Source organism: Aristolochia californica, unplaced genomic scaffold (assembly GCF_029961685.1).
Source record: "Aristolochia californica isolate CCGP_79_NKW_82.1479 unplaced genomic scaffold, dmAriCali1.0.hap1 SCAF_7, whole genome shotgun sequence".
NCBI classification, from domain to species: domain Eukaryota; kingdom Viridiplantae; phylum Streptophyta; class Magnoliopsida; order Piperales; family Aristolochiaceae; genus Aristolochia; species Aristolochia californica.
Window position 1 is genome coordinate 36,595,020 of NW_027182268.1, and position 15,663 is coordinate 36,610,682.

General features: G+C 38.4%; 1 protein-coding gene across 4 annotated transcripts; it reads right to left on the reverse strand.

Annotated features, from left to right (window-relative positions):
• Window positions 1–386: 386 nt before the first annotated feature.
• Window positions 387–15,663, reverse strand: LOC137935898 (probable phospholipid-transporting ATPase 8). 4 transcript variants are annotated; one of them, XM_068780300.1, is made up of 14 exons: window positions 15,258–15,663; window positions 14,485–14,562; window positions 13,937–14,364; window positions 11,977–13,316; window positions 11,764–11,874; window positions 9,339–9,615; window positions 9,042–9,130; window positions 8,818–8,926; window positions 8,512–8,721; window positions 8,283–8,426; window positions 3,359–3,457; window positions 2,649–2,840; window positions 570–1,168; window positions 387–463 (listed from the first exon to the last, which is right to left on the reverse strand). In XM_068780300.1, the coding sequence occupies exons 3-13, from the start codon at window positions 14,327–14,329 to the stop codon at window positions 587–589; spliced, it is 3,546 nt and encodes a 1,181-aa protein (XP_068636401.1). In that variant the 5' UTR covers window positions 14,330–14,364; window positions 14,485–14,562; window positions 15,258–15,663; the 3' UTR covers window positions 387–463; window positions 570–586. The 4 variants fall into 4 exon arrangements, with proteins under 4 accessions (XP_068636401.1, XP_068636400.1, XP_068636399.1 ...); XM_068780299.1 differs by having other exon boundaries at window positions 387–1,168; window positions 13,937–14,359; XM_068780298.1 differs by having other exon boundaries at window positions 387–1,168.

The following is a 15,663-nucleotide window of genomic DNA, read 5'->3' on the forward strand; positions in this document are numbered from 1 at the left end:
CATACGTATTTACAACGTGGTGAGCAAAGCAATTCGCCAATGGAAACATGAAAGATTTCAATTTTCAAATGACCAGCCAGAAAGGGGTGACTTGCGGTGGCTCTTTTCTACTGGTTCATCAGGAGTAGGCCCAACTTCCCAATGGCAAATTACAGACTAATCCGCCATATAGGGTGAAGGAGGTATTGTGCTTTCAACCTTAATAATTTATTTCTATAAGGATCCTCAATAAGCAAATTATCAGATTCCCACATGCGTGAAATAAAATCAAAAACTCTTTCCACTGGTAGGTCCTATTGAGAACAAATTATTGGAGGCCTGGGCAATTTGGAACTGAATCCAGAACTGCAACTCTGATATTTTCATGGGAGAAAAGCAGGGCAACATCATAAGCCAACACCGCTCAAACCGTTGTTGTTTCATCACTCAAATGTTCGGCTAAAAATCAAATCCAGACAGGCTACTGCAATAGCATACAGAGTAGTATATATTATAAGCTTGGTAGTATGACATAAATACACGAATCTTCGTCTAATAAAAACGAAAACGACTAGAAAACATATACACACCTGCCGTATTCACTATTTCAGCTTAAAGTATACTTCGGTTGCCCAATTCCGGACAACTCAGGGCCGGCTCTACACCCAACTGGAGTCTCCTGTATTCCTTCAGCAAGTTTCATCTGAACTACTTCGTGGTGCATCGGGAAAAATTTAATCTGTATGGCCTTGAAAGAGATATACAGTAGAAGTGCAGAGACCACTACGAAAAGGACGGCTAGCCAGTACATAGGGCTTGAAGCACAGGTCTCCACAAATACCATGTAAGCTGAAGTTGATATTCTTGGTGGGACCAACCCATATATGACTAAGAAGATATACCAAAAGATTATGCTACCCCAAATGAAGAAGTGCTGGATCCAGGTAAAATAGCTGATGAAGAGTGCCATTTGGCAATTGACAGTCCAGACAACACAAGTGTACATAGTTACACCAAGAATCTCATAACCTGCAACTCGACCATCTTTCCTGAAGGCTTGGTGAAGGATTGAGCTGGTGGCAAGGAAGTAGATGATTATAGCACTGATAATTCCATTGAGCATCCAACCTAGGATACGAAACCAACTGAAGAGGAGGTCCCGTGCCCCTTCTTGATGCAACAAAGGGTACTGAAAAAGAAAGTGAAAATCAGCTCGATGAAATTCAACAACATTATGACACCATTGCAAGTTAGTGGCTTTCCAGGCTTTTGGAAGATCACTTGTGCATATGTAGTAAACAAACAAACTCAGTCACCACTGAGTAGTCAACAAAGACCAATCAATTAGTTTCTGTTTATTTTTTCACTGGAAGGATTCAAATTTGACTTTTGGTGATTCCCAGAAAATTGTAATAGATAAAAAATCACAAGCAAGCCATAAACAGTGAAAAGCCAATTGTACCCAGTAAATCCCCACTAGACTGATCTTGGTTGTTTTTTATTTAATCATGTGTGATGAGTCAAATATGAAATGTATAATTTTCCCTTGTTTAATCAACTTCCATTTTCCTCACTTTGACCTTCTTCTACTGCTAAACAACTGCAAACCTGAGGTGAACAGTGCCCTGATAAGTGTCCCATGAATTTCGAGAAAGCAACAATATGGCATTACTAAGTATGGTAATGGACGAGCTGATCACTAGAAAAAAGTCAATACATGCTCAGGTAACTCTATTCACTCTGATCACAAGTCAATTGTTTCTTTACACTCAAACTTCTCTTGTTAGAACCTGTCATTACACACAATACTAATTGATGCTACTGTCACATAGGACTCAATTTTGAATCTTGCAAGTTGAATTGGGAAATTTAGGAGTGACTGTGACCCAATTTAACCCAATGTCCAGCAAAAGGAAACCCTCAAAATCGACCTTTTTTACTGAAATTCCTGGAAGCAAAGTTCTGGAAATTGAACACATAGGGCTTGAGGGAGAGACGAAAAGACAGCTTTCATCCCCCCAAATAAAGAAATGCAGACACAATAGGGAGGGAAGGAAAAGAAGCAGAGGTGATTGTCAAAGAGGTGAGTGGTCAAACAGCAATAGCCAGTAAGGTTGTCTGAATTATTAAAAGCCGTAGATTTCTGCTTCTTAAGAACCAACCTGGCCCTTAGATCTGGTTCCACCCCACCCCCCAATTTAGTTCCCACAACTTTAATCACAAACAGCACAAGGAATCCATATTTTCAAGCAACATTAATCTCAAACAGCACAAGGAATCCATATTTGCAAGCTCAATGAGAAAGGACCAAGAGTAGATGTGATTATTCTCCCAGCAGTAGATGAATTTGGTGAGAAACTTCTATCCTCTCTTTAGTTTGAAGAAATACTTTTAAATTAACTGAAGCCGTTATGTCTAGCAACAAGTACTGGCATTTTTACAATAATGAGGTCATAGGAAGTAAAGGCAAACACCATTAATTCTGGTAAAAGAGTCCTCTAAAATTCCCCAGGACACTCAAAATTCTTAAGAACCCGACCTAGATTTCACAGGGCCAAATTGGGTCCTGAGTTCGTGTTATGATTCCATGATGTAGTGTGCATCTGAGACAAAATCAATCACAACCAGAGTAACACAAAATATGATACTGAATAGTGCAGACCATATACCTGAAGACAAACCCGTGCTGGAACATCTTGATCAAAAACACCAAGAGCTATCACAGGAAGCGAAGTGAAGAAAACATTATAAGAAGACATATACCAATCATTATAAGCAGGCATGCCAGAAAATGATGCATGAGCTTCGAAGCAAAAGAGGGTAAACCCAAATGCCAGGTTCTTGTAGAAGAAGTAGCAAATCTGCATAAGCACAAAATAACTTCATAACCACCATGAAAGCAATTTAACCACGATAAGTTTACTTGTTAAGAACCCAGCATGAACCCAGTATGTTCATCCAACTTCTTAACTTATTTGTAAGTTTTAAATCATCAGCAGTCTTCTTCAGTTCTAAGCAGTTTGAGAACATCCAAGTACTTGCCCCGTAAGTGATAGCCACATTGAACAAATAGACAAGTACAACTACAGATGCATTACTGCCAAAGTGTCAATAACAGGAAAAGGAAAAGGAGGTAACTAAAGAAGTTCAATAAACAGACTCCCTTACCAATGGACTACTTCATAGTTCTTCAAGATATCTTATTTATTTCATTAAAAGAAGCTCAATAAACAAGCACTCTTTCCAGACTATTTGATAGTTCCTGAAGATACTTTATATCTTTCATTTACGTGAGTGGTAATTTAATTTTTCATCATCAACATAACAAATGAATGCCCAAAAAATGAAATAGGAGTTTCACGAGACCGTTAATATGTACCATCATTGCAATTCTTCTATAACACCAGTGCCCATGTACAAGCAACAACCGTTCCAAAAACCGAAACTGAGCAATTGCAAAATCACTGGACATGACAGCCTGCAGCAAAAAACTGTTTTATATGAATATAACAACAACATAAAAAGATGAATCACAATGAAATGACAAGGATTCAACATCAGGTCAAATAAGGATTCAACAATAAGGTCAAATGTTCAGGTGAAATCAGTAAAAAGGAAATGCATGACTAAAGAGACCTGACACAGGATTTTCAGGAGGTACTCATCTCATGTTCTCTCCCAAACACCACTATAGTCTATACTTCATATTGGTGGTTTGATACTAATATATCACAATAGGACGAGATTACACCTTTCAAAAATGGAAAATATATCTAGTGATATGCTACATCCTCCACTCATACTCTTCAAACATTCTACAAATCTTTCATCAATGACCACCAAAATAAACAACGTGCTCAGTACAGATGACTCATTTAGGGTTGCTACTCATTCAAACAACCATAGGAAGCTAATAACTGTCGAATTAGTTCACACAACTTTGATCTGTCTTCATGGTGGATTTTGATTGGCCAACTGTCCATTCTCTTTACAAAAATCAGATTATTTTGAAACCAATCGACAATGACTGGCATGGAAGAGAAAGCAGAAGTGAACATTCACAAAATTAGATATGGAAGTACTAGAGAACAGCTCAAGAGTAGTATTTATAAGTTGAGAAAATCATAGTCATTGACATAGTAAGAGCATGTCCAGTGGAGATCCTATAGTACACCAGTTAAAAGGGTTTATCATGGACAGTTAAGAACCAGAAAGAAAAAGAAATAAACGGAATAACTGGTACATATGTAGAAAGGCCAGCCAACAAATGGAGCTGGCAAATGAAAGACCACTTAGCAGAATAAGGATTCATGTGGTCAATCACTATCAGGAAATATCTCTGATTGAAATGACTCTGAATCAACAAGGATGTAGCACCAATCACGACTAAAATCAGATTCCTCAAAAGAAATAAATTATTCTCATGAATAAGATACATGTTCTTATCAATATTGAGGAGCAGTAGCTGAAGTGACAATGGCCTCCATCGGACATCTCACCCTAACCAGCAGGAATTTTAGAAGCCATTAAAGAGTTTGAATGGGTAATATATAACACTAAGAAGGTGAAAAAAAACTGTACGGCCTTAATGGGGGATCATGGATTAAAAACTCAAAACTCGTAGGGATTTACTAATTACTAACTCTGAATGCTACATAAACAGCAAATCCAACAATATCTTAGTTAGAAAATACATCCAGGGGTATTTTGGTCATTTTACCAATACAGTGGTTAATTTTCTTTATGTAATCTTATTCTGCATGTTAAACGATATCAGTGGTTAAGTTTTCATGTACATAGGATGTGTAGTTAGGGAGATATAAGGAGATGTAAGATTAAGGTTTATTAAGTGTATAGGGGTATTTTTGTAATTTGTAACTCAAAACACTTATTAAGAAGTCTGAGATTTTGTGCACAGTTCCAAACAAAGAATCTCAGGCTCTTCAGAAAGTTCTTCTTTTCCTTTTTCCTTTTTCTCTCAATTTTCTCCTCTTCCTTCACCCAAATCTTGTATGGTATTAGAGCAATAGATCGTTGTTGAGAGCATTCTACTGCAGATTTTTGATATTTTTTAAGAGGACAACCTGCTGGAAGGAGAAAAACTACAAGGTTTTATGTTGGTTCATCAAAGTTAAGTTTTTTTTCCTTCTCTGCCATAACCTTAATCTTACTGGTGTTTATGAATCATTGAAGGATTTTCTACACTTTGATTGCCCTAATTTGGTTTTTTGAGATCTACGTCACCCAACCCAGTGTTGGATGCCTGCATCATCACCCAATTGATGACGTCAGTCCTAATTGCTACTACTTTTACATGATCTTGGTAAAAATAGCTGTGAATCGCTAGTTATTGGATTGATGACGTGTGCATATCCTATTTCTATGCCCTAACACTAATTTTGTGAGTGGGGCCGACATTGGTGATAAATTTGGACATCATCTGGAAGCTTAAATTGGTTATTTTGTGATTATATATCAGTATTATGGCTGAGACAGGAGAAGTTCATAGCCAGGGCTAGAAAAAATTTTGGGTTTGAAGGAAAGGATACCATCATGATTACTTCGAAAAAATTGACAAGGTCTAATTATCTTAATTGGGCCAAGTCAATCAAATTAAGGGTAGAAAGAAGTTGAAGTTTATCCGAGATGATCCCCTTGTGCCTCCAGATGATGATTGGGAGGCAGAGGACAGTCAGGTTATGACCTGGATTGTTAATAGTATTAATTCTACTCTTAGAAATCAGGTGATGAATTGTGAGACAACAAAGGCTATGTGGCTGTTTCTAGAATCTTTATGTGCATAGGAGAGTAATCTCTCTCGAGTTTATGAGCTTTATACAGATTTTTTTGGGTTGAAAAGAGGAAATTGTACTGTTACAGAATATTACAGTGCATTCCTTGGCATATGGCAAGAGATCAATATATATCATCTGTTTACTACAGATGACAATGAGTTGAGCAAACAACAAAATCCACTGCTTGTTGCAAAAAATTTGGATGGTTTAGGTATTGAATTTGATGCTATTAAAGCCCAAGTGTTAGCTTCAGATGAAATTCCTACTCTTTCTACCACTTTTAATCGGATTATGTGGGCTGAGAATACTATTGATCCTGGAATAGGTAAAGGAGGTAAGATAATAGAAGTCATTGCTTTTAATGCTTCTAATACTACATCAACTCCTACAAATTCCTCTAAAAGTAGAGGTAGAGGCCGAGGTAGAGAGGGCCCAGGCAAAGGTAGAGAACGTGGTGATGGTAAGTCAAAAAGGAAGTGCGCTCATTGTGGCAAAAATAATCATTATTTTGACAGATGATAGGTTAAGTTTGAGAAGCTTGCATGGGCTAATTCTACTACTCCTAATAGTGGAAGTGGGAATTTAGATTCTCATATGTAAATTACTCTGAGTGCTCCAAATGAGATGCAACAATTGATACAACAACAACAGCAGATTGCTTAGCGCATGGTCCAGATCTCTATTGCCTCGACCTCAGCATCTGTAGCTCATGCTTCCATCCCAGTCCATTGTTCTACCAGTGTTGACTCAAATATGGTAGTTTATCATGTTCATTCATCACCATCCTTGGTTCTTGATTCAAGAGCCTCCAGACACATGTCAGGTATGTTGTCATTGTTTTCCAATTTAAAAGAGTCTCTATGTGTCAAACATGTTAATCTTGCAAATGGCTCTACCTCTTCTTTTTTTTTTTGAAAAAGATGTATTAATAAAACGAGAGAAACTACAAAATTTGGGGGAGCAGGTCCCTTACAACCAATGATTGTAGGGTAGCTCCCTGCCTGGCAAGCGCATCTGCTGCCGAATTAGCGGATCTCAGAATGTGAGTCCGAATACAAGAAACAATTGAGGTAATTTCTAAAATTTCCCTAAAGGTATTCCAATGCCGCCACGGGGGAGGAGATGCACTCTCACACCATCCTATAACCACTTTTGAGTCACCTTCGATATGAAGAGGCCCGCTGCATTTGTCTCTGAAGATGCGGAGACTAGAGAGGAGGTTATGTAACTCTGCAGACGTAGAGTCGGATATGCCTAGAGGGCCGGCATAAGAGAAAAGCTAATTGTTGGAATGATCTGAAATAACTCCTCCGAAACCAGAAATCCCAGGGTCACCAAGAGACGAGCCATAAAAAAACAGATGGCTCTACCTCTCCTATTCAAGTAGTAGGCAATATTACTCCTGCTTCCTTTTTGTCTCCTCAGTCAGCATTTTTTGTTCCCAAGTTTCCTCAAAATTTGTTGTCGGTTAGTCAGCTAACCAAGTCAATGAGTTATTCTCTCACATTTTATCCTACTCATTGTGTTTTTAGGATCTCGCGATGAGGAAAACGATTGGTTCCGCTCGTGAGAGAGATCGGCTATACTACCTGGAGAACCATCAGCAGAATAGTCTTCAGGTGTTACATACCGCAAATTCTCCTCTACAGTGGCACTTGCGGCTAGGTCATCCGTCTGTAGCAAAACTAACTTGTATTTGCAGACTTTCCTTCGATTTATTCTTTTCAGTGTGAGTTGTGTCAATTGGGCAAGCATCATAGAAGTTCGTTTACAGTCTCGTCTCATAGAACTAGCCATTTATTTGACATTGTACACTTAGACATCTAGGGTCCTAGTCCTGTGACTAGTCTGTTTGGTCATTGGTATTTTATTTTCTTTATCGATGATTTTTGTAAGTGTATTTGGATTTACCTTCTTAAGGAAAAATTTGAGGCCTTTGATGTATTCAAATTTTTCTTCAATAAAATAAAAAATCAGTTTGCTGTTTCGCTTCATATCTTGCATACTGATAATGGCCTCAAGTTCATGAGCCATAAATTTCAAGTCTTTTGTCAAGAACAGGGAATTATTTATCAGACATTTGTGTTTTTACCCCTCAGCAAAATGGAGTAGTTGAACGTAAGAATCACCATTTACTGGAGGTAGCTAGGACTGATGATACATATGCATGTGCCCAAGTCTTATTGGGGTGATATTTCTTACAGTATGTTTCAAATCAGCGAGTCAAAATAATTTGCAGTTTTATAGAGCTGGATTAATTTTACTATTTTCCAAGGGTAAGAACAAAACCTTATAAGATTGATGAAGACAAAGATTTTAATTAGCTAATGAAATAGCTATTATATTATACTGCTCCAAAATTTTCTAAACTTCTATCCATGTTTCGAAAAAAAAGGTATCCAATGGCAAGAATTGTACAACTAAACTTCATGGGTCTTAAAATGCAAATGCTTATCTACATTCTATTGACCACTCTATTTCTCTATTTATGGGATGATGACATTAAACCTGCATTCCCTCAGCACCACTGATGCCAACTCCAACATCAGCCTCTTGAAGCATCCCCACATCATTTGCTCCATCACCAATTGCTAGTGTTGTCCGTCCAGTATTAGTCTTGACCATCCTTGTAACCTGCATAACTTTACATTTCTATCAAACTTTTTTTTATGTCAAGCTGTCCACAAGAATCAATATAAGGAGTAAGGGAGAGGGTGATTACAAATAAACCACTCACCAACGCCTTTTGCTTAGGTGAAGAACGGCAGCAAATAACGGATGCACAATCAATTGCAAGCCCTAGAAACTGTTTCTCCAGACTTTCTGTGAGAGCATACTCCAAAGATTTACCATCAATAATCAGTGCACACACAAGAGAAGTTTCTTTTGCAGCATGAACCTCAAATTGTCCTTCATGTATTTGCATTTTTACACTTTCATGTGAAACCTAATAGAACAAATAATTTCAAGAGGCAAATACTAACAGAAAGTAGTTCTTAAACAGCAAAATTGATTCATAAAGAACATTTTGAATGTTTAGTACCTTTGCCAGTGCTTCCTTGTTTCCTTGCTTCTCCAAGACAGCAATTTCAGGGATATCCAGTGTGATTACAATCTGCTTCATACCTTGCCTCAGCAAGCTACATGCATAGCTGTCAGAACCCAGCAAGTTAAAATGCTAACACAGTACCACAACTCAAGATTTAGTGTCTGTCAATACTATTCCAAAAATAAAAATTCGGGTACAGGGAAGCTAAGCAAGCTGACCCAATATTAATTGCAGTTTCCATTTTATCGCCTGTCAAAACCCATATATTTATCCCAGCTTGTGCCAGCTTTTCAATGCACTCAGGAACCTTGAAAACAATTCAGAAATTCATCATATGAACATGATTAGATAGAGGATATCCAGCTAAACAACAGGCGTATTTTGACAATCAGATAATACTACGAAGCAAGGGACTCCAGTACCAGATTTTAATTGTCTGATTACCTTTTAAGTGAATAACCTGCTTGCTCTAAAGGAAGATGAAAAACAATTAGAATATAAAATTTGCAACTCACCCCTTTCTGAAGTTTGTCCTCTACTGCAGTAGCACCGAGAAGGATCAAATTCTTTTCTATTTTACCAGCAGCTGCATCCACCTTTGCATCTCGATCGGCACTTACAGAATTTTTTGCCTCCAAGAATTCTTTCTGCCATTTTTGATACTCCTCTTCAGCAATCTCTCTGTATGCAACTACCAAGGTTCGGAGGCCTGCTTCGGCGTACTGTTTGACATGATCAATTGTCTGATCAACAAACTCATGGCCATCTTCAGCAAGCCTTTCCAACATTGCGCTGGATCCGTGGAAAGAATATATAAGAACTTCAATTTTGGCATACTTTTTTGCTTAACACGTATTACAAATTTTAGTAAAAATAAGATCACTAGCAAATATTATCAGAGTGCAGGAATACATGTTGTCTAAGGGTTCAAAGTCTTGAGGCCTCAAGTCAAGGTATAAAATTTAATGTTATTCTTCTAAACTCAGCAGGTCAAATGACCAGCATCATTTTCATCCATATTCCTTTCAAAGACACTGATGGCTTCATATGGTCCAGTACATTGGACATGGAGAGAGAGAGAGAGAGAGAGAGAGAGAGAGAAAGAGAGAAACCAGTTCAACCTTTAAAAGAATATACTGAAAACTTTTAAGGTCTTCAACATTTTGGAAACATGACACATAAAAAGTTGCCACCACATAGAAAAGGGATATACGAGCCTCCATAATATCATTAGCTAAAGTTTAGCAATCCCTTTAATTTTCTTTATCTTCAAGGTACATCACCTACCTTAAGGAACAAAAAAGGATTTAGGAAAAGAAGTAGCAAATCCAAGTTTATTTTGGTTCTAATAGAACCACTTTATGGCCCGACTTTCCATCTTCAAAGAAGCAAAACTATCTCAAAGAGTCGCCTGGAAAAAGTATGTCCTACTTCAAGAGGAATAACCCAAATATCAATAGAACTGGAGAAAAGGTCTCAGTATCAAAAGCTTTTCTAGCAGATTTTACATTGACATGTCTAGGCCCCCTTTCTAAAGCAAAACTTGTATGGGAGCTTCCCGTGAAGACAATCACGCCAAACAACCTGACACAAGACGTGGAAAACATATGTATTCGGCCTGTAGAGAACACACACACAGACCACATAGAACACAAACACGGGCTAGGTTAGCTCTAATACCATATAATAAGCATACATTACAGTATAATGCAGAATAAATAGTGGTTGGGTCAAGAGGAAACGAGATTAGGGCATTATGTCAAGTGATGAAGCTTAATACCTTGCATTAGGTCAAGAGTTGAAGCCTAATACCATGCAATGTGTGCCTGAATTTATGTGGGTTGAATCTCTAGAAATTGAATTCAGGTTTTTTGTTGACAAGCCCGAGGTAAGAATTTCTGGCAATCAAGTTGTCATTTTTTTGCTAACAACCCAATCTCTATGAGAAATTAAACACATTGAAGTTGATTCAATTTATTAGCAGTGTTGCGATGAGTGTAATTTCTACCCCCTATAATCAACTTGATGATATATTTACAAAAGTGTCGAGTAAGAAAGAGTTATATCTATAACCAACTGAGATTGTTTGACATATATGTCCAAACTTGAGTGGGAGAGAGCTCAGCAATATCAAGTAATGACATACATGTAATTTGGGTGTTAAGGGCATGGAATTTCAACATGGACTAGAGAACCGATGCAGGCAACTGAAAACCAGGGTTGGACCGCCCAAGTTGAGTCAGACATCCGATGCGGATCAGGTCAACAGCTGGACTTGATAACGCTGAGAGCAAATCGAGGGGGACATGCCCATAATGAAACAGAGAGTCCAAGCCCCCAAACCAAGCTGTGATCTCCTGAATCGCAGTTGAGCAGGCTGATTTACGGGTCGACTCACCAGGTCGGAAAACCATTGTTAAGAGTGGTTGAGTGTTTGGAGAGTTTATATTGTGGGCAATTTAGACACATAACTTACTGTAATGCCTAACATAAGCCTAACACCAGAGGCATGTTTATTCAGGCTGTAATTATCGCTTAAGTAATGAATATAAGAGGGGGAAGGGTCACTCCAATGCCCAAATGTCCTTTCTTCTTGACACCAACTGTTGGTACCTGTTTCTCTATCTATTCTGCATCCTATCTAAACTTAATTTACAATCTGATTCTCAGGCAAGAAGCAATTTTCTGCCAAATATTGTTAAAGAACTTCATTTGACAGCCCAGTTCAGGCTTAATCTCACATCTAATATTGAACAAATCTATTACCCCTTGGTTCTGACCTTTATTTTTAGTAAAATCACAAACAGTACTCAAAAGGTTCTCTGGTTAAAGGCAAAACTAAAGGTCTTCCATTCAGTAATTCTTTGAAAAGGGTTATCCATAAGTGTCTTCATTTTCATTCACAAAGAAAGAGAGAGAAAGAGTGAGAGAGACTGGCACCTGTCTGCACCCTTGCACAAGAGCAACAGCTGGCCCTCCTCATTCTGCACTATGACAGACATTCTCTTACGTGAACTAGAAAACTCCAAAACATGAAGAAGCTTGTAGAACCTGAAATTCGGATGGGGTCATGGACAGCATATACAAGGGAACTGGGAGAATATCATAGAAACCCCAGAGTGAAAGTCACGATGAGAGGTCCTGAAAGCTCACCGATCAACTTTCTTTCCTGTCCTTGGGTCCAACTCATGCAATGAAATACTAGTTTGGGTTCTTTCGTAGAATTCAAAACCAAGCATTTTTGCTGCTATGACAAAAGCTGCTTCATCTGGGGACTCTGCTTCATAAGAGATATAATTTGATTCCTCATCCACGTCAGGAATCACAGTATGGCAAAGAGCAAGGACACGAAAGAATTTCTGTATGAAATCAGCATGAGGTTCATGTACCCACTGTCCATTCATTATCCTACCATCACTAAAGTTGAAACCTTTTACCAGTAGTCTTTGCCCGTCAGACTTACTTATGCCATCCTCTGGATTTAGAGTTGAACCCCCTGCTTTCCTAGCCATTGCCCTCTCCACTTCTGTTATCCCACGGCCATATGCAGTTCCAGCAATCGAACATTTCAAGAATTCCATTGAGTTACATGTTAATGTACCAGTTTTATCAGAAAGTATGGTATCAACCTGGCCAAGTTCTTCATTCAGGTTGGAAGTGCGGGCCCGAGCTGGTTTGTCTGCTTCCTCATAGTACATGTCAACATCTTGATTAATGAAAATACTCTGCAGTACCTTTACAATTTCTATGGATATATATAAGGATATAGGGATCAGATACCCATACAACATAAGGCCCGTCAGAAAATGGAAAAAACCAGCCCAAGCTGCTTTTTTAGGATCAAAGAATATCGTGGAATCATTTGGCCTAAGATACCATCTCCGCAACTTCCCCTTGTGTATATCCTCCCGGGTTTTGATTCCAAATACCACAGATCCCACAGAAGAAATAGTAATCAGGATACTGAAAAGTACATAGATTATTTTATCCATTTTCTTCTCTACTTTACTTCTCTTAGATGGAGGGTCTGTAGCATTTTGCATCACCTTTGTATCATGACCAGCGAAAATCACCACCCCATATATGTAATGTGTGTTCCGTAACTTTGAATCTCTGAGAAGTACCTGTTGCATTGAAAGAGGATACTGCCCATCCTCATAGTAAAAGGTTCCAATGAAGGAATATAAATTCTCATTTGGGTCCTCACACTTGATCAACGCCTTAAAGTTTTTGAAAGAGTTTTCATCACGCAACGATGATGTCACCTCCAAGCTCTGTTTAAGCTTTAAGTTTGTTTCACCATCAAGGTTCATAGTCTCAACATAACAAATCCCATCATCATAACTTGATGAAAGCAGAAGAAGATCCGCAGGAAAAAACTCATCCTTCTCCACTTTTACAAGATCTCCAACCCTAATATTCTTCCATTTGGTTCTGTGGAAAGCATGATCACTGCCGTAAACTTGCACTCTCCGATTGTTTACCTCAATATCCTGAAAATTTGAGAATTCTCCAATGTTATCATTCACTCTAAAACCCCGATTCGAGATGCAGGTGTCATTAACATATATGGATTTTTAGAGAAGTATCATACAAATGCTCAATTATTTTCTACACAGGCATGAACATTTAAGGAATACACATCAGAACTGGAGTTGAGCAAGTAAACTAAGTGGCAATTTTCAAAGATTGACAGATATTGACAGAAGGACGGTCAAAAAAAGATGGATAAGACACTTCATACTATGTCCTTCTTCTTTGAGACAGCATAGATTGATTGATTGAGAAATACACAGCCATGATTTCAAGCTCCCTTTTCTCACGTTTCAAGCACACATTGCGCTTCCTTCCCTAACATGTCTATAAATCTACCTAGTTTGCACAAAAAGGAATCACTAAAATAATAGTATAGTTTCCCCAACAAATCAATTACTAATTGTTTCAGTATTGTGTTTGCATTCCCCTCAGACCCTTTAACAACAAGAACACTAAATCAAATGCACATAAAGTGACAAGATAGTAGCCAAATAAAATGAAGATCACCATATGAGCCCATCAAACAATTTTAACAATAACCCGGGGATAAAAAAGTAAGAATATAAAAAATAGTCACCTGTTTTTTCCGGCTCCAGTCTTCCACTGCTTCCTTGGCCATAGTGGCTCCAATCACAATTAACAAAGGAACAAGGAGACTAACAGCAGTATAAGGTGCCAGCGGACTAAATGAAACAAAAGCCACCACGAGAAAATAAATATTCGCAACCCTCCTAAACTGCTCAAACAAAGACTTAGGAATGAAATTTACAACTGTATATTTCGTGGTCGAAACATAGTTTCCTGTGTAGTTCAGCAAGGCTGATTGAGGGTTATCAGGTTCATTACAGTGTACGACCCTAGAGTACCCACTCTGACCAATCTGAGAGTGACCATCCTGAAACGAAGATCGGAGGCAAGAGAATGAGTAGATTTTGCTGAGACGAATCCGTCTTCTCCTTCCTCTAGGCATTTCTTGCGCGGTAAATAATGTGATTTATATCTTAACTACATTGAAAAGTAAAGATGATCTCAGAATTGCTCTATTTGCAAATTGCAATTGCTGCTTCTCATAAGTCCTTGGGAAAGTCGTCGTATCACAAAAAATGCCACGGTATGTGAGTTTACCTGCTCCCTCCATCATGCTTCAGCTACCTTGTAATCGCACCAATAATTTATGTCATGCCGTACAAGATGTAGAATTCCCTTCAGTAGAGATCAGAATAATAAATTTCAGTTCTCTACACAAAATCTTACGCGAAATAACAAAGAGCTTCACAATTAGCGTTATCTCCATCATACAACGAACTAAAAAGAATACCACCCGCTAAAAACCGAGTTCAAAACCTATTTAAACTTAATATTTTTATTATTACATATTTAAAATAATTTCGACAGGAAAAAAAAAAAAAAGAGGAAAAACTAGATCACATTTTATGAGTTTGAGGCAAATATTCCAGGACATGACGATAAAGTAATTCTTGTTCGAAGTTGATTTGGGTAGCTGATTTTTCCCAGAAGTTAACAGAAGCGGTTGATGAAAGGCCGACAAAGATATCTCAACCAACTCGGAAAACTTTCAGCAAATTAACTCCATAACCGGTGATGCCTTAAATAAAGCGTCAAAGAAACAAACTAGAAATCACATTTTCGCAATAATGCCAGTTAGGGATGGGGTAGAACTTAAAGAAACTCTTCAACCTTTATGGCTCTGAGAAGAAAGCAAAGAACTCAATAAAGCATTTGCTGAAGAGAGGAAGCCAAGTAGAACACATCCCTATTTTCCGGTAAGTTCAAAAAGTTAAAGTCGCCTGACAGCGAATTCGCCAGGACTTCAAAGTATACAAGTTTCAGTAGATCACAAAGCAAATAAACATTATCCTAAGACGAGAAATCAAAACCTTAGTAAGCGAAACGAGCCTAGGAACCGTCACAGGAAGCTTCCTTCGCTCCCGTCACTAGAAAACGGAAACAGCATTCTTGAAACCGAGTCCACGTCAGAGACACTGTGCAATTCTCTTCAATTTTGTCGCGAGCAAAACACATCCTCGGAGCAGTCCCAAAAACGGCAGATTCTTTCTCTGCAGCGAAGTCAGACTACATTCGGGTGCGAAGGACGAAGCGACGGAAAGTAGCAGAGAGAAAGGGAGTAGGCGGCTTCACTTCGTTTGCGCTTTGCGGAATTTATAATCGAAATGATGTCGCGACGGAGGCCGTAGACAGGACCGAGAAAGCGCCATGAAGACGTGGAATCTCTTCTTAGTATCCTCCGTTACCTCGGGGCTCCGCTAGAAACCAGCATTCGTG

Bases quoted from the DNA above. Each gene is read 5' to 3' on its own strand.
- LOC137935898 (XM_068780299.1), bottom strand. From the start codon at position 14,329: ATGCCTAGAGGAAGGAGAAGACGGATTCGTCTCAGCAAAATCTACTCA. The intron at 9,131-9,338 runs GTGAGTTGCAAA...ATTGTTTTCAAG, and splicing joins AGGACAAACTTCAGAAAGGG to GTTCCTGAGTGCATTGAAAA. The intron at 8,927-9,041 runs GTCAGCTTGCTT...GGGTTCTGACAG, and splicing joins GAAACTGCAATTAATATTGG to CTATGCATGTAGCTTGCTGA.